We start from the raw sequence: 18,452 nt of genomic DNA, 5'->3' as shown, positions 1-18,452 counted from the left end.
AATACCATGAATCTGATCTGACTAAACACTGAATAAAATATTTTTTTCTTTTTAACTGATGCCTATATGAATATTTTTGTACTTATAGATCTTAGAGATGTATATAGATCTTGTGTATAGAGAGTTAAGTACACATTAAGAAAAAGTCGCTCAAAACTCAGTGAATTTCAGAACAAATTAGTCTGTTTATGAATTAATTTGCTTTCGTTTGTTGCAGACAGCGTAGGTTTTAAAATAATGACGCCATTACAAAAATTGTTGATAGGTTAGTTAGTGTGATGGAAGCTGTTCACCAAACATGTAGAAAGTAATTATTCTTATTATTTTAATAACATAAACATTTTCTGAAAAAGGCTGAACATGCAAACTTATTTTAACAGAAATGAGTCCAGAAAACAAAACTCTGCTAAAACAGAACATTTTCTCAAATATAAAGAAGAAAGAGAGGCTTAAAAATACAGAAAACTTTGGGATTATTCTTAAAACTACTCAAGAGATTAAATTTCCAAACCCTTTACCAGAATAAGAACGTGAGGAGTCATGACTCAGATATTGAGTAATTTGTTTTTGCTGCTGCAAAGAATGTTGAGAAAAGTGACTAAAAATGATGGGAAGAACCAATAATCACCGTGCATGCACCGTTTTATTTTGCAATGTAACCGGAAGTCATTTCATCCAACACGATTTATTTGTGTCTTTACGCGCGGTGGAAAAGTTTCAGTCCTGAAGATGCAGAGCTCTGGGCCAAACATCCTCCAGCAGTGAGTTGTGAGTTAAAACACTGAAACATGGTATTTCACCCCGAAAAATCCTAATATTGTTTAAAAACTAGAAGAAGAGAATGACTAAAGACGGTGATAAAAGCGCAAAGTCTGCGCTCCGCAGTCAGAAGCAGTCCAGGACGCAGCAGCAGCAGCAGCTTTTGGTCCAGAAGAAGAAGAAGAAGGACCTGACTGCTGAACAGGACACACAGTCTGGTCAGTGGGAGAGTAAAGCAGACATGAAACCAGCCGGACCGCAGAGAAAGCAAGCGGGGAAACTCTCTGGAGTCCCCGCGGAGAGCCACCGGAGCCCCGGCGCGCAGAGGAAGCTGTCGGACGCCAGCAACGCCTCGGAGGACCTGAGCAAAGACTCCGGCTGCCCGTCCGGGAAGCTGTCCTCCTCGGACAGCAGCTCGGAGATCTCCGACTGCGCCTCGGAGGGCAACAAGCGCGACTCTCCAAGCAGCGATAACGAGTTAAGCTGGATCGACGGCAGAGCTTATGAGAGCCCGGACAGCGGGGGGACGCGACAGGACGCGCCGTGCGTTGCAAAATCTGCGGCAGATACCTGCGCGCTCCAGCCGGATGCGGCGGCGGCGGCGGCAGCGGGGCTCTGTTCGGGTAAAACAGCCTTCATGGATCTCCTGATGGGGGAGACAACCGAGGAGCTGCAGAGGGAGGTTGAAGACTTGAGGTCAGAGAACGAGTATCTGAAAGTAAGTCGGAGCTCAGTGCGCTATTTTTAATTTTTAAAATTCTCTTTGCTGGTTTCCGTTTGGAATAACATAATCGTAACTATCACCAAGTTTCTATTTTTATTGTATATCTTAAATTGTTTGCACTATTTTTGAAGTTTCCTTTAATTTCTATGTGTGTGGCAACTAAATTCTAATTTTGGCATTTCAGTCGTCCTCTCTCACACGTCACAATTCAAGTATTGATCACAATATCTAAGAAACCAGTAAAGATGAGCTTATTGGCATATTTTCTTCGAAGTAAACGTCAAGTTTTACTGTTAATTTGTTTATTCTCTACAAAAATGTTTTTATCTTGTGGTTAGGGTTGGTGGGAAACCTTCAACTTCTAGGAACCTTCCTGTTATTTTTAAGTTAAAACCTGAAAAACATAACTTCTAAGTAAAGACTTAATGTATAATAAACTACATTATTAAATAAATGTATTTCTTTATTTTTTGTTAGAAAACCTGGTATTTATGTAAAAATCAACTAAATAAAAAGAGGAATCTTAAACTTCTTCCTTTCTTTAGTCAGACATTGAAAAAAAACCCAATACATCTTCAAACTAGTTCTGTGACTAGAATATTTTGCTCTACCAAAAAATTTCCCATAAACGTTGTTGTTTTGTGACCGTTTTCAAGTGATATAATGATAATAGCACAATAATGTAAGTACACATTCTTAAAGATCAATAAACTTTCATTTCTAATGAATATTTAACACTGGGACTGGAAGACATTTTAAATATCCAAAATAAATAAACAAAACAACAAATAAAATGAATTATGAAGTCTTTGGAAACAAAATTGCCCTTCAGAAAAAGGAGCTGGCTGAAACCAAAGCACCAGACTGAAGAATTTTGTCATCCAGTTTTTGGTAGAAAAAAAAAAAAGATAAAAATAATAAACTATGCAAATGGAAATTGTTAAATTCATTTTAATTTATCGTGCAGTAAATTGATTTATGCTTGAAACTTGACCAAAAACCAATGTTTTCTTTTAAAAAAAAGCCCCTTTATTTTCCCTGAATCATACCAGCTGTGTTGTTTGCCACAGGATGAGGTGGAGGAGCTTCGCTGCGAGATGCTGGAGATGCGCGACATGTTCCAGGAGGAGGAGGTGTACCAGCTGCAGGAGCTGCGGCTGCAGCTGGAGCAGGCCAAGAAGACGTGCCGCATCCTGCAGTATCGCCTCCGCAAGGCAGAGCGGCGCAGCATCCGGGTGGCTCAGACGGGGCAGGTGGACGGGGAGCTGGTCCGGAGCCTGGAGCACGACATAAAGGTCTGGACCCTGCAGGAATCAGCTAAAACTAGCTCAGTCTGAAGCGATTAATCGTGATTAATCAATTACTGAAATAACTGTCAACTAATATAGTTACTGATTAGTTGCGAACTGAAGTATAGACTCAAAAAACCCCAACAAAGTCAGAGCAGTAATGAAGCCAAACCTGTACGAAAAACAACAAAATATTTTTTATGAAGATATAAATAAAACCCTTTTTTTTGTAAATATATTCTACTGAAAACTCCTGAAGTGTCAGTTTTAGCTTCGTCTGGTTCTAATTCTGTAAAATAATCTCCTACTAAGCATGTTTTGCTATTATTTGGTTAATCCAAAAAATAATCAACAGATCAGCCCTGTACTGTATTTATGTTAAGTCGAGCAGAAAAAGCTGAGATTTACACACGTTAGTATTAGAAAGTTTATTGCATTTTAGACAATAAAATGTAGACTTTCTTATTGAAGAAAGGAATTGAATTATGTGTTTATTTGCATATTTTAATCTTTTTATTTTATAATATTTCTAATAAAAAGTTGCAGTACTTTTATAAAGAAATTATTTTTTATATGACTAAATGAATGTGCTTTAATTCCAAATGAAAATTTACAACATGTTTGCTGAAACTGTATCTAAGTTGTGACAGTTTGTTATGAGACAGAATCTGTGAAAAAATAAAAATAAAAAATCAAGGCGGTTTGGCTGCGAACTAGAAACAACCAATCAAAGCCAGGAGGCGGGTCTTAGCGCCGCCAATCACTCTTGTGTACTCTCCCTCCTTCTTTCTGCTAAAGATACTTACCTGACGGTGGATAAACGGTTTTTCTGTAATGGTAAGTTGTTTCTCTGCCATTAGCAAGTTTAGCAGCAAGTGCATGAAGTAGATTGACAGCATTAAGACCCGCCTCCTGGCTCTGACGGGTTGTTTTTGGTCGAGAGCGTTGCATTTCTTCAGACAGTTATAGTAGCGCAATGGGGATGTTCAAGAGATCGATCTTTTCACAGATTATTCGTCTCATGTTAAACTGTTATGGTAACAGTTTTAACAAATAAAAAAAAACATATTTTCATAAATGTTACATGCTGCAACTTTAAATAAAACATCTGCAGAATATGCCAATGATTTATCTGATTAATCATGAGAATAATTGTTGGTTAGGGATCTAAAAACTAACTCTAAACTAACAGTAAAAGCTCAAACCTTTTCTGTGTGAATCATCAAATTGACTTTCGAAACCTTTTCTCCAGTTATTGCTTTTATTCTTGCTCTTACTGACTGGAAGAGCTCAATCTGTTGACTGTAGCCTGAATCATGGATGTTTGCTCTGATATAAAGTCGTTCCTGCTGCTCACCAGGACCACAGTCATGTCAAAACAGCCTTTCTCATGCATCCTGTTTATATTTTTAACATACAGGATTGTAATTAGGAGCTGACTTGTTCTCCCATCTACCAGAAACATAAAAGTGTAGCGACTGTTGAATGTTTTCAGTACGGTGCCTGGCCTGACTCTGACTCCCCCTCTGCATCCACTCAAACGGAGAATTCCCGTCACAAGAATTTCCTTGTAAAGTGTGTCAGCCAAGACCAGCTGCTGCAGAAACCACGCTGCACGCGCTCATTAAAAATAACGACACCACTGCAGAGTGGAAGCAACCCACTCTTCTTTTTCCCTCACAGGAGTTGCCAGTGTTACACCAGATTCTGTTACCACTGAATATTGTGACGCTGTTGCATTTCAACATTATGCTTCGTCAAAAACGTAAGCTTTATGGGCCGGGGGGGAATAAGGAAAAATCCAAACAAAAACTCATCAGTAACATCTGACCGCTAATATTATGACTTATCATATGTTGTAACCACAGTTGGGTAGTAACTAGTTACATCTACTTTATTACGTTTACTTGAGTAGACTTTTTACCAAATACCAATTTTACTTTTACTTGAGTAAAAATATGTTGAAATAATTCTACTTTTACTTGAGTACAATCATCTCTGACTGTAACTTATAGTAAAATATTAAATATTTTTAAAAAATTGTTTCTCGCTCCTTCCTCAGAAGAGTAATTTGTAACTATCTGACCACTAATATTATAACTTTACATTTTATTATTTGGAGGAAGGAGAGACTTAGCAGAAACAGTTTGGTTTGAATATTTAGTATTGATCAAATACCAAATATTTTTAAATATGTTAAGGGTCATAGGTATGGCAAGGTGTGGTGAAAAACTGCAACAGCGCCTCATACGGTCACAATTGTTACACAGGATATGACATAACAGCTGTTGCTAACCATCTTTTCGTTTCGCTCCCAGGTTGCGAAGAGCGTCTCTCTCCGCCTCTACAACGAGCTGGAGGCGGTGCAGAAGAAAAACTCTCAGCTGGAGTGGGAAAACGAGATGCTGCGGGAGAAAACGCAGGAGCTGGAGGTCTCCAAGCAGGTCCTGCAGAGTGAGGTGGAGAAAGCCAGAGAGGTGACTTTTATTAAAAGTCATCAGTTTGACCATAAAATTGCGCAACGTGACATTTCGAAAATAAATTTGCTTAAATAAAGAGCATGTAACTTTTACTTAAAAAATGTTTTTTATATATATTTTGGCTAAAACTATTGCTATGGTGTGACGGTACGTTATGAGACAGATTTCGTCAAACAAGATGGCCGCCATGGATGTGCTCAGATCACTCTGAACTATGGAAACCCGAGGAGCGCATTGGTGAAAAAAATATAGATTTCCCAACAATTAAAGCTGCAAGTTGTAATTTTTATTAAAAAAAAAAAAAAAAATTTTTTTTTTTTTTACATATTCGTTAAAACTGTCACCAGGTCCTGACTGTTTGTTGTGAAACAGATAATCTGTGAAAAGATCGATCTCCTCCACCTCCTTCCTGAGCTAATGTTGCTGTTAAAAGAAATTCACCGCTACTGACCAAAAACAACCAATCAGAGCCACGAGGAGGGTCTTAGCGCTGTCAGTCATCCTGATGTAGTCGCTGCTAAATGTGCTAATCGCGGAGAAACAAATTGCCATTACAGGAAAACCGTTTATCCAGCATAATCTGTATGTTAACTAGGCTAGCAGTCATGACAAGCTATACATTATTTTACAGATTGTCTGTCACATAACAAACAGTCAAAACATGGTGACAGTTTTAACAAATATATACAAATATATATATTTTTAAATAAAAGTTAAATACTTCACTACAGCTTTAAGAAATTATAATTAAAACAAGCTGCTGCATTTGATTGCACTTTAAAAACACAAAATCTTACCAAGTATTCTTGGTCTAGTTTCGATTACAAACATACTTGAAATAAGACAAAACTGACATAGAGTTTGATTCAAGTAAATAATTCCTTAATACTGATGAAAAAATACCAGTTTCACCAGAAAATTATTTCATTTATAAGATGGAAAAAATCTTGCTAGAACTGAAATAATCTGCCAGTAACTAGTACTTTGTTTTTTTTAAAAGAAATATTAAGTTATTGACTTAAAACAAGCTCATATATCTTGATGAGAAGTTACTTATAAGTTAGTTTTGTCTTATTTCAAGTGTACTAAGGTGTTTACACTAGAAACTAGACCTAAAATACTTGGCAAGATTTTGTATATGAAATATTTTCAATTAAATTTCTACATAAGTTGCTCAGTACTTGAGTCGCCTTTTTACCAAATACTTTTTTACTCTAACTTAAGTATTTTCTCGGATGGTTATCTTTTACTTTTTTGTAAGAATATGTTAAAGTAGTGCTACTCTTACTTGAGTGCATTTTCTTGGGTATTTTGACCTCTGCTTGTAGAAAAGTGAGACTTTCAGCTGCTTCCATTCACTCTCGCTCTATTTTATACAATATAATATTGTCATTAAGGCTGTTCTGGTCAAACAGTAGGGCTACTCTTACTCATCCCACCCCTGTATGACACTGATGATTTATAGTTTCCAGATATACATTAGATAAAAGTGAAGCTTTCAGCTGTAATAAACGTCCATCTTTGTGGTCAGGCATCATCCTCTCCGTTACCCACCACAGCTGCACCCATCCAGCCAGCTGTCCCCTCATCCCTGGGTAAGGCGACCCTGAGTGATATGAGAGGAGGGCCGGGCGGCAGCTGCTTGGTGCCGGGGATGGGTGAAGCAGCCCGCTGGTATGCTTGGGCCAGAACCCTGAGCACAGCTGACACAGTCGCCTGAGATGACAGAAAAAAAGGCACAGAGATTACAAAAATAGACCCTCTGCGACTTTCTGCCGTTCTGCTTGCAATAAGCTGGGCTAAATCTGGATCAGGACGTATTTTGGCATCCAGGAAGGCGTCGGTGCCCGCATGCACTGACCCAGAGCCTCCATCAAACGTTTTTATCCAAACGTTGACGATTCTCCAGCACTGAACCATCAGGCTGAGTTTTACCCATCTAGATCCCTCGACCACCTTGGAGGACAGTGACATGTGTTCGGTTTAATCCTGGATTCAGCACTTTGGCTCTGAGACAGCCGCTAGTCTCTTTGATCCCAGCAGTGAAATCCACTTAGATTACCTAATCCAGGGGTCTGCAACCTGTGGCTCTGGAACTGCAAGTGGCTCTCTGCGACTTCCACAACGGCTCTTCGTAATCTTTGGCTGGAAATGATGAAAGAATGAAGAAAAGTTTGGCTGTTTTTCTATTTTTCATTGCATTTTAATGAAGAAAAAATTAGATTAAAGTCAGAATCTGAGATTTTTTTTTGTTTTTCTCTCTTTCGTCACCATAAAAATAGAAAAAAAATGGCGATTTCGCACAAATAAATTTCCTACTGTAAAATACTCTTCAAAAATTACAAGTTGTCTTTTTCTGAAACGTCATGCTACACTTGTGGCTCTAAGCTAGTTTTATTAGCCTAATCTGAGGGCAGGAATGTCTGTTTGGATTTTAAAGGTTTCAGACCCCTGACTCAGTGCAGATAGAAGTGGAGGAGAGCAAACATTTCAGAAACTGAAGCTGTTTCACATATAATGTGTTACAATTGAAAGAGAGGAATAATCTGCCAGTGGAACTAGAAAATTTTAATCAGCATCAAGAAATTACTGACTTAAAACAAGTTCGTGTATCTTGCTGAAAAGTTACTCTTAAGTTATTTTTCATGTTATTTCAAGTGCACTAAGGTATTTGCACCAGAAACTAAACCAAAAATACTTGGTCAAATTTTGTGTTTACAGTGAAGAAGCTTTTAGTCCTGGACTGGGGGAGCAATGTAGACTTCCAAAGTATGAAACCATCGTTTCTAATAAATGAACTTTGAAGAAACATTTGGTGTTGCAGCATGGCACAGTCAAACTGACAGAGCAGGTCCCACCAGGTGGTGCAAAGCAGAAAGTTAGGACTGAAATCAGAATCGATGGCTGTGGAAAGTTAACTGAAGTAACTTCCAAAATCAAGTAATCAGTAAAATAACCAAGTTACACTTCCTGTAGGTTTATAGAAATATCAGGATGTATTAAAAGTTTCTGCTCAAATCTCAACAGAAGAGTTTTTTTCTTCCTCAGAGCACGTTGAAGAGGAGAAGCATCAGATCAACGGTCAGCAAGGCAGAGAAGAGACTTTCTCAGCAGATGGAGGTATTTTCTTCCTCTTCTGAAACTTTCAATACTTAGTTCTCATATGACATCAACTTTGTAGCTGACAGCCATCTTGGTAGGTACTGTAACTAACTGGCATGACAGTTGCTACAATGAGGCAAGAACTAGCTCTTGCCTCATTTCTATCCAAATTATAAACATAGAAGTATATTACAAGTATTACTGAATTACAGGTATTACTCGATTACACCTCTGTATGTCAGTGATATTTACTGCAGTCCTTACTGTGGAGCTAGCAAAATTAGCTAAAGTAGCTTTTATCTGAAAGCTAATAGGGACATGTAACCAATGTGTTTGTTAACATGTACTTACTCTACCAGAACATTGAAGAGTTCTTGCTTTCTTTACAAAGCCGTTAAAACATTGATTGTACGCGTCCGTAGATTTCAAGCTCCTCCATGGTGGGGCATTCTTTGCGTTTTCTAAGTAGTGAACTATGTTAGAGTAGGAGATCGGAGGCAGCTTGTCCACATCATGTGACTTGTTTCCATTCTCTGTTTCAAACGGGTCGATCCCAACAGCAGCCATTTTGTTGATATATTTTTCTGCACATTGGTTAAGAGTGTCATTGTACTTTCTTTGTGTTGGTCTCGAAGCCGTGGGTCCGCTATGCTTTGCACTGCGTTTGCCTACCAAGATGGCGCAGATCACTTCTGTTTCACTTCTGTCGCCTCTGATTGTCTCGTTGAAGGAGGACAACACTGACCTGAAGTGCCAACTCCACTTTGCCAAAGAAGAGCTGGCTCTCATGTGCAAGAAGCTGACCAAGCTGGTGTCAGACAGCGAGGCCATGCGAGAGGAACTGGCCCGGTACCAGTCGACGTACGGAGACGTAGACATCCTCCCGCTGCCTGAGGGCAAACAGAGCTCTGCCCATGCCAGGGAAGCAGAGGTCAAAGTTCATTTGAAACTGGTGGAAGAAGAGGCCACACTCCTGAGCCGGCGCATCGTCGAGCTGGAGGTGGAGAACCGCGGCCTCCGAGCGGAGATGTGTGACCTCAGGGAGAAAACAGGAGGAGGAGGAGAGGAAGACGCTGCTGATGAGAATCCATCGCTTACTGCAGCAATTAAAGAAGGAGAAATGAAGACCCAGAGAGAGAAACCAGAGGAAGGACAAGGGAATGCAGGGGGAGAGTCGATCTGCAGCCAATCGCTGGCGGACAAGCAGATCAGCGAAGGTCGGGAAGGTCCGGTGGGCGGAGAGCAGGAGCCTCCATCCGGCCAGGAGAGAGATGCTAACCAAACAGCTAACGCTACGCTTAAAGAGATGGCCGCCAAAGACTACGAGTTTCTGCTTGCTCTCAGAGATCACGCCTGCATTTTATCTTCAGCCATTCAGGTTCTGTCGGTGCCGCCCAGAAACGGGCACAGCTCCCCTTCGTCATTTCCCCTCACTTCCCCGATGGACGTGGCCCCAACCGTCCAGGCACAGCGACCGCTAACGGAGGCGCTGGAGCTGCTGCAGGCCATGCTGCTGGCCTTCATCGAGAAGATGGATGCTCTCCTCAGGGGCGACGATAAGGGCCCTCAGAAGGAGGGATTCGCTTGGGATTTTTCCTCTTTTCTCTCTGCAAACTACGAACGTTTGAAGGAGTTGCATGTGGAAGAAGTCTGCAGCATGCAGGCGAAACAGAAAGCGAAGCAAGGGGAAGTTGTGGACGGCCGCAGGGATCCCAAGCTGCAGCTGTCGTTGCAGATTCTGTGGATCCTTCATCAGTGGTGCAACGTTAGAGGAACCAACCTGGAAGGAAAAGAGGTAACAGATGAAGTATTCAAACCTATGGAAGTTTTGAAATTGAAGAATTGATTAATTGATTAATCAGATAAAAATGTCTACATAACATTTTCCAGAGTCTAAGTGTTCCTTGGTCTCCGTGGATTGTGTCAGATTTTACTACTTACATATTTTCACTTTCCTTCCACTTCATAAACATACAAAGCTCTACTTTGCATTAATTTGTTCCATAAATGCCTAAAAAATAATTAGTTTACAGCATGGCAGAGTGAAAAGTTGTCATTTATTGCATGTCTTTTTTTTTTTTAAAGCTTGGTTAAGAACGTCTCGTTTTCTGTTTTTATCCTCAGTGCAGAGATAAAACCCTGTCAGCGCTGCTTGGGTTGCTGCAGGACCTCAGCGCCGAGCTTCGAGACGACAGCAAGGCGAAGTCGGCTGCGTGTGAGGAGGCAGCCGAGGTAACGGTGCCGCTCAGACGCCAATCCTCCCGCTGAGTGTGAGGCTGTCTGACACAGTGGGAAGTCCTCCCCATGATCTCTGCCTGCTTCATGAGAAGACTCATGCCAAAGTATTTAGGGTAATCTCTTGTAGGAGCTGCAGCCAACCAGGACAGGCGTGTTCAGATATACAAACTCTATATGCAGGAAAATTCTCCAAATTCAGCTTTTCTGCTTTACTGTTCACACCTGATCTTTATATTAAGCATACACAACTTCAAACATTGCATTTAATTATTTATTTGTCCTTTCTTCCCAGACTGAGAACATTTAGTCTGCAGTGATAAAAAGACTCTAAAGGCATGCCAGCAGCTTTATGTGGCAGCGTTTCAGCTTCAACTTCAGCAGGATAACATGCTGATAATGTGACTTATCATCATTATTGCTTTTAGATTTAAGTCGGATTCATGATTACAGGCTGCACAGTCAGGGAGGATCCAGAAAAACAAAAAATGGGTTTGTGGACTTCGAGAGCCAATCTGGTTATTGACAAATATTAACAAAAAAACATTTATTACTAATGAATTACTCATCAAGTTGATTTTTCAGGGCATCACATGGAGAGTTTGAACTCATAACTGGTGGGTTTCCAAAATGGCTGCTCAAACATGTGGTCAGTTATATACAAAACAAAACAATATATTAGCATAAATACTATATATGGAGATACAGTACAGTTAAATTATAATTAGCAAAACTAAATTTATGCTTTAGTTTCAGCTCTTTAGCATTAACATCTGCTAAACACTATGTTGATATTTAGCTTTAGCTTTAGCATTAGCATAACTAGCTTCCTAGTTAGCGGTGCCCACCACTGCCAGTTTGACTTCCTTGTGTCATAACTAGCTTTGTGTTGGACTGTATAATTATAGAATTGGACAGTTTGCTCATATATTTTATATCAGATTTATAAAATATATTGAGGTTATAATTCTGTAAAGTGGTGCTGCACAAATAAATAGAGTAAAAAATGAAAAGTAGCCCTGAATAAGGCAAAACCTTATTAGGGGAGGCCATTTGAAGGAACTGGAGACTTTAAGTGACTAATATGAGCCATAGATCTACATTCAGTTGGAATTTAGCTAAAAATCCAGTTCAGATGAAACATTAATTTGCCTCATTTGTTTAATTTGCTTCCTCTTTCTTTGCTCAGCTTTCCATTGGTGCCGTTTTCCACGATGGACAACACGTTGAAGATCACAGGTTGGTGTTTTTCTTTTGTTTGCAATGCTTTGCTAGCAATTGTAAAAACTACGACAACTAGACAACAAGGTTAGGAAAAAGTTTTTATAATAGAAAATGGTGATGAGAGGAAAGTGGGTCAGTTATGCTAGCTTGACTTTGACAGCCGTTAGATGTAGAAGTGGTGCAAAATTCGATGTGTTTTGGCTCAATTAAAAAAAAAAGGCGACTTAAACAGCAACTCTGTTACTGATCATCAGTAGAGCAGGAGTTTAAATTAGCTAATCAATCACCTGTGTGTTCAGAGATCACTTATTAATAATCGCAAGATAAACATCAAACCTAAAACTGTAGTAGACTGAATATTCGGTTCTTTGTGTGGGAAATGTTTGTGTGTTTATTGGTGTTGAATACTGACACATTAGTGGAGCTGTTGTCAGTCAGTTGCTATGGCAATGAGACACAGAGTGCGAGATGAGAAGAACAGGAGTGGTTTTGAGTTATTTTTCAACGGTTATTTTCTCTTTGCAGCACCACACTGCACTAAATGAATAATACCTACATCTTCAGGTTATATTAGGGTTACGGTTATTAGGTCATTTTGTTGTGCAGCTACGGATGGCAAGAAGAAGAAGAGCCTTTTTGCACTTTGGCATTGTTCGACTGTGCACAGTTTCCAGATGTAAACAGTAACATGCAACATGTCTGTAAATAATTGACTAATCACTATTTGTCTGATTAATTGTTTCATTTTTCTCTTGATGCTTCCACAGGATCTGCAAACTCCGACAGCTGTTTTCCCCTCGCGGCCCACGAAGGAAGAACTGGTGCTACCTGAGCCAGGAGGTGGCCCAGCTGGACCGAGAGGATCCAGTTAAGACGTGGGACCACCTAATCATGCCTCTCAGCTTCCCCGGTCTCAATTTTGAGCAGATGTCGACGGAACGCAGCCACACCGCCCCGGAGAAGACGACTTTCCGCATCTACTACAGCCCCCCGTCGGCCCGCAGAGTCCAGCTAGCTCAGCTGAAGCAAAGCCCCGCTGCAGACCGGGCGTCTGTGGAAACCTCGTCTCCCTGGTGCACGCCGCCGACATCCTTCTCTCAGCTCTGCCTGGGCTCCTCCGCTAACCTGAGCGACGACATGAAAGAGATGACGGCCAGCTGGAGGCAGATGGTTCACGTCGGCTCTTCGGAGAAGAAAGGGAGGCTAGCAGGCCGCTGGGTGGACGTAGCCTGCTCAGGTACGCAGACACACACGAAGCCGCAGATGGTGAGCGTTGGCCAGCAGACGGATGAAACTCAGGGGTTGAGAAGCGGGTCCTCGCTGGTTTCTGCTCGCTCCCAGCACATCTCCACCTCGCTGGACGGACTAGCAGGTCGAAGGAGCGCCACTTCCTCCCCCAAACCGTTCCGCAGACACTCCTCATCTCCTTCCTCGCCCCCAAGTTTGAGCTCATCTTCGTCGTCCTCCGGCTCCAGAGATCGAGGGCTGTGGCACCCGTCGCAGCAGAGCTCAAACGGCCTCACCTGGACTCGGCAAACTGGCACCAGATCAAGCCCAGCCCAGAACCTGAGCCCCTCCAAACTGCCCACCAGATCCACTAGCGCAAACCGGTGCGGCTTGGTGACCGAGTTCCTGCGCCGGGTGAGCGGCCGGGCGGACAGAGCCACTGCGGGTTCGGGCCAGAAGACAAAGAGCGGGGTGAAGAACCTGGAGCGGGCGCCGACCAGACCGCTGCAGAGGAACGACAGCGTGACCCGGATTGTCAACCAGAGGTTCATTAAGCAGAGAGAGAGGGAGGAGAAGGGAGGCGGCGTGAACCAGAGAGCCAGAAACAGTCAGAGCACGGCCGCAACAGAGGTGAGGAAAGAAGCATGGCCTCCAGGCGGTGCTGGGCGACAAATAGGTTTCATTTCAGCAATTGTGGATAGAAAAAAACTGAAATTTTTGCATTAATCTCAGAAATTTTATAGAAAAAACAAGATGATTTCTTAGTTTTAAAACTCAAAAGTTTCATATTTGTGGAGCACTTAAGGATCTATAACACTAAAACAGCGGCAACTTATTCCTCATACATTAGGGTTGACGTAAAACACCTAACTGTAGGTTTCAGACTTAAAAAAGCTGTTCGTTTCCATTTACTTAAATCATTATCAAAATAGCACTGCCACTGAAACTAACAGCCAAAGTGAATTTATTACGCAAAATTCACATTTTGCGTATTTTTAATACTTCTATTTGGTTCTCAACTGCTTCCAAAAACAGCCCAAGTGCTTAAAAAAAACACCTAACCATTTTTTTAAATAATAATTTAATGTTTTTAGCTATGTGGAAAATGAGCAGTTTCAAAAACCTTGAGTCACATTTGGCAGGCACTGTGCTGTTACCTAGCAACCCCAGCCTTGCCCAGCCCCATTACCTAGCAACCAAAGCGGAACTCTTCCATTTCCACTCTGGCTTCATTTTTGTTTAATAAATAATAACAAAGTGGAACATGTTGTTTTTAAATTGCCATCACAAGAAGGTGTAGTTTCTTTTCACCCTTTTTGTAATGGTAATTTAGAAATAATTTAAATTACACTTTTTTATTTATTTTATTTTTTGTAACTTCCTCCCTTTATTCTGTCTGACCAGGATGGAAACTACGACTGCAGCTCGAGCAGCACTCTGACCTTCTGCTTCGCTCGTCCGTCTCGTCAGAATCAGAGGCCGACGTCCATCCCGCCCAAACTCCAGCGACACAGATACTCAGCGCCGGCGCAGGCTGCTGCAGACTCCAGCTGTGGCTGAGAAGGAGGAAAAAATATGGTGCTTTTTAGCTTAGAAAATGCCAGAGATAAGAACGGTGTAGGAGGGTTTTCATAGTTACTGTACAGCTGTTTTAAAAGGCAAAATCTGTTTTGTGTGGAGTGTTTAGGAGAGCTCTGAGCAAACTGTTGGTGCAATCTGAATGCTCATCTCTTTTTATAAGTGACTGTATTTGCTTAGCTTTTGATTCAGTTTTGTATTTTCTAAATTCTATTCAATAAATTTTTGTTCAAACGTTGACCTGCAGCAAGTGGTTTCTGAATGGTAAGTCAACAACAAAACATGCCTTTTCCATCAGCCATTGTACAGTGCATACACTTGTAAAACCAGCTGACCAAACATGCTGGAACTTCGCTTGAGTTGCTAGGTGATGGACTGGGGTTGCTAGGTAACGGAGCAATGGTGATTGAACGTGACTTAGCATTTGGGAGGTTTTTAAACGGCTCACTTTCCAGATACCAAACAACAAAAAGTGGGTGTTTTTCTTTTTAAACCTTTTTTTTTTTTTTTTAGAAGCAGTTGAAATCCAAACAGACGTACAGAAACACACAAAATGTGAATTTTGCATAATGGGTTGTCTTTCACCTTCAAAAGCCTGATTACCTCCCAGTCTTTACTTCCAGGACGTCTGCTGACTGTTTATGCCACACGCTCCAAAAAGGAAACATCACCTTCTGAGAAGTTAATAGGATGAGATTTCCTCACTTGTTGAGGTCACCACCCTCCTCTCCTCCTGCCTCTTTATCTGTTTGACTCTTTGCTTCCAGTGATGAGAAAAACAACAAGCAGGTCGTTCTATCGGATATGAATTTCTGACTCTCCCTCAGACTGATCTGCTCAAACACTTACCCCCTCACTCAACAGCTGGTCGGCTGCGGTCAAGGACGGCGCCAGCACTGAAGCACACAGTCACACGGGGGTCAGATTTCTGCTCAACCACATGTGCTTAAGATCTACGATTTCAAACAAAACATGCTGAAATATCTGCTTTTCATTAAACACAACAGTGAAACATTTAAGCAATTAAAAAAGACAGATACTTTCTAACCCATATAGTAGCTATTGGTTTGATTTTTTAACAAATCACTGCAGAAAGATGAATAAAGCCATACAGTGGCTTGGATTGCAGACTACAACGGAAAGTAGTCTGCAATAATATAATATAATGGTAACACATTGCAACCACTAACTTGAACATATTTTATAGCAAGCATATTTGTGCAGTGGAACAAAAACTACAAATGACTAATTTGTATTAAATTCAAATTCAGAAATACTTTATTGATCCCGAAAGGAAATTAAATATTGTTGTAACTCATTAATTCAAAGTCTTCAAAGAGTTATTGTAGACAGTGATGGCTGTTGGCAGGAAAGATCTCTTGTATGGTCTGTATTACAGTGAATTCACAAATTAAACATAATTAACATAATTGTTTCTTTAATCTGTTATCACTAAGAATGTTCTGATATTCTGGAAGACAAATATGTTTTTTTTATTAAGAATTCGAACAGTATCACATTTAGTTGGTCAGTTTCAGCATAAATTAACCTCAATATCTTAAATTTTGTGAAATGTAAGATTTAAAGTAGGTGGCAAGTTTACTTTGTTAAAGGACTGACAATAATCATATAGATATAGTTATAGTATGATTCAAGAATCGAGTTTAATCTTTTTTTTTATCTTTAAGCTTGGTTTATTCTCTAAAACATTTTAGCAATGCAGATTTAACTAAGTCTGTATTGAAACGCTGTGAGTGGATCTGATTGTACTAACGGGACGAGAGGCCCCAAATCTTCTCTCCCGGTTATGCATAGAGTTTCGGTGCAGTAGCACATCTCACCATCGGTGTCGCTGCAGCGGTTTTAGTCAGGTGAAGATCTTCTTCGGCGCATTGGTCATCAGGAAACGTTTCTGTTTATGTTCACCAGGTGGAGCTTTTTTATACATATATTAATGAAGCTAAAGTAAACATGGAGTCCGTATTTTCCCGGTTTGACTCCTATAATTTTGAGGCAGATGAGCGGTTTCTCGACGGCCTGAAGACTTTAAACTGCAGAGAGCAAACCGAGCTGCTAAAACTGAAGCTGTTCTTCTATAACAGGTCAACTCTGCTGTGTTTACACACATATCCATCCTCATATTTGTTAACTTCTTTTGTTTTCCTTAAAGCTGTTAGTACACCTGCAGTGTTTATTAGCTTATGGAGATGCTTAATCTTTCTGTTTATTTTTATTACAGTGATTCTAAGCTACACATCTAAATTAACCATAATTAATCTCAAACATTTGTTTTTATTTCTATTCACAATGTTTATTATGTTTTATTTTGCTACATTAGATGTTAGCAACCATAAATAGTATTTATTTTTGATTAATTCTCCTTTAACTGTGTCATTTTTATTTTTTAAATCCCTCTTTCCTGTCCGTCTTCAGATTTGTGGAACCAATAGATCAGCAAAGCTACAAAAGGTGGATCTCTCTGTCTTGTAACAACCAGCAGGACCAGATTGCTCAGTCAGATCCAGACTCAAATGAAACAGAAACGTCTGCAGACGGAGAAACAAAGCAGCTTTCTTTTGCAGAGGTGATGCAGCTGGTTCAAGAAGGAAAAGAAGTGCCAGGAGTGACGGAGCCGGACGTCCAGCCCAGCAACCAGAGTCCCACTCCGTCTCAGATGCAAAGAGTGCAGAAACCGTGGGAAGCTACACCATCATAACTGAACTTCCACTTAAAAACCAATGTAAGATTTAAATGGCTGTAAGATTTTGTTAACATCTGTCGGATGCTGTGGAATCAACAGTCTAGCACTTTTTTTGTGGTAAGACTAAGAAATTAAGTTGTTAATTTATTATATTTTAGACTTTAGTCAGTTTTACATTGACTTACATGTCCCAAGGTTTTCAGTGAGATTTTGAGCAGAACTGCATAATGCCTGAACTTTCAGTTTTCAATCGGTTCCTCTTCTTTTGGTCAATTTTATTAAAATAAAACTTGGGAAGAAGAAAACACTGATGTAAAGATAAAATAAATGTTCACGCTAATCTGTCTGGTCCTGTAGCGTAAAATGGTGGCTCCCACAGATGCCTTCAGATGAGTGGACCAGGGTTTATGCAGGCATCTGAGACAATTATTTTGCTGTGAAACTGCTCCAGTTATAATCTGTGCCATGAATGATGCACTCAGTAACCGAAACTGCAAGTAGTTCAGTTAGAAATCGTAACTTTTTGTTGTCCCACTCTGTGTGCTCATGTAATAAAAATAAAAGTTCAACTTTGCACATTTTATACAAAATCTAGATGAGGTGACATGGGTTAAAAATAAAATCTCCGATTTTTTCACACCAGATCCAATTTCTTGTTTTAATTTATATTTTTTCTTGCTTTCTAATATAAAAAATAAGTGACAGAAAAATATTTTCTGTACAATTTCCATGTGTCGTCACGTTTTGTAGCTGACAGCCATCTTAGTAGATACAGTAACTGCCATGACAGTTGCTATGGAGTTGCTATGACAACAAACTTAGAACTAGCTCTCGCCTCGCTCCTGTCTAATTTATGAACAATACAAGTATATTACAACTATTACTCGATTACAATTTGAGTACTCTACCCACCATTTTTTTAATAATTTAATGTTTTTAGCTATGTGGAAAACGAGCAGTTTCAAAAACCTTGAGTCGCATTCAGCAGGCACTGTGGTGTTACCTAGCAACCCCAGCTTTGCCCAGCCCCATTACCTAGCAACCAAAGCGGAACTCTTCCAGTTTTTCAATTAGTATTAGTATGTGTAATACTAAGATAAATTATTGTAGTACTTGCTGATGAACTAGCAAAA

General features: G+C 40.3%; 1 protein-coding gene and 1 non-coding gene across 2 annotated transcripts; both read left to right on the top strand.

The window, feature by feature from the left end:
• The first annotated feature begins 218 nt into the window (after positions 1-218).
• Positions 219-14,858, top strand: LOC103467744 (uncharacterized). The gene is made up of 9 exons (XM_008414405.3): positions 219-1,477; positions 2,554-2,778; positions 5,091-5,249; positions 8,301-8,372; positions 9,085-10,149; positions 10,479-10,586; positions 11,779-11,828; positions 12,581-13,670; positions 14,445-14,858. The coding sequence occupies exons 1-9, from the start codon at positions 842-844 to the stop codon at positions 14,598-14,600; spliced, it is 3,561 nt and encodes a 1,186-aa protein (XP_008412627.2). The 5' UTR covers positions 219-841; the 3' UTR covers positions 14,601-14,858.
• A 246-nt stretch (positions 14,859-15,104) lies between these two features.
• On the top strand, positions 15,105-17,963 carry LOC103467955 (uncharacterized). Its single transcript, XR_014088273.1, has 2 exons — positions 15,105-16,720; positions 17,052-17,963. It is a non-coding gene; the product is annotated as an uncharacterized LOC103467955 (transcript).
• Positions 17,964-18,452: the final 489 nt, after the last annotated feature.

Source organism: Poecilia reticulata, chromosome 7 (genome assembly GCF_904066995.2).
Source record: "Poecilia reticulata chromosome 7, P_reticulata-male-v2, whole genome shotgun sequence".
In the NCBI taxonomy this organism is placed as follows: domain Eukaryota; kingdom Metazoa; phylum Chordata; class Actinopteri; order Cyprinodontiformes; family Poeciliidae; genus Poecilia; species Poecilia reticulata.
This window is presented reverse-complemented; position numbering and strand designations above follow the sequence as displayed.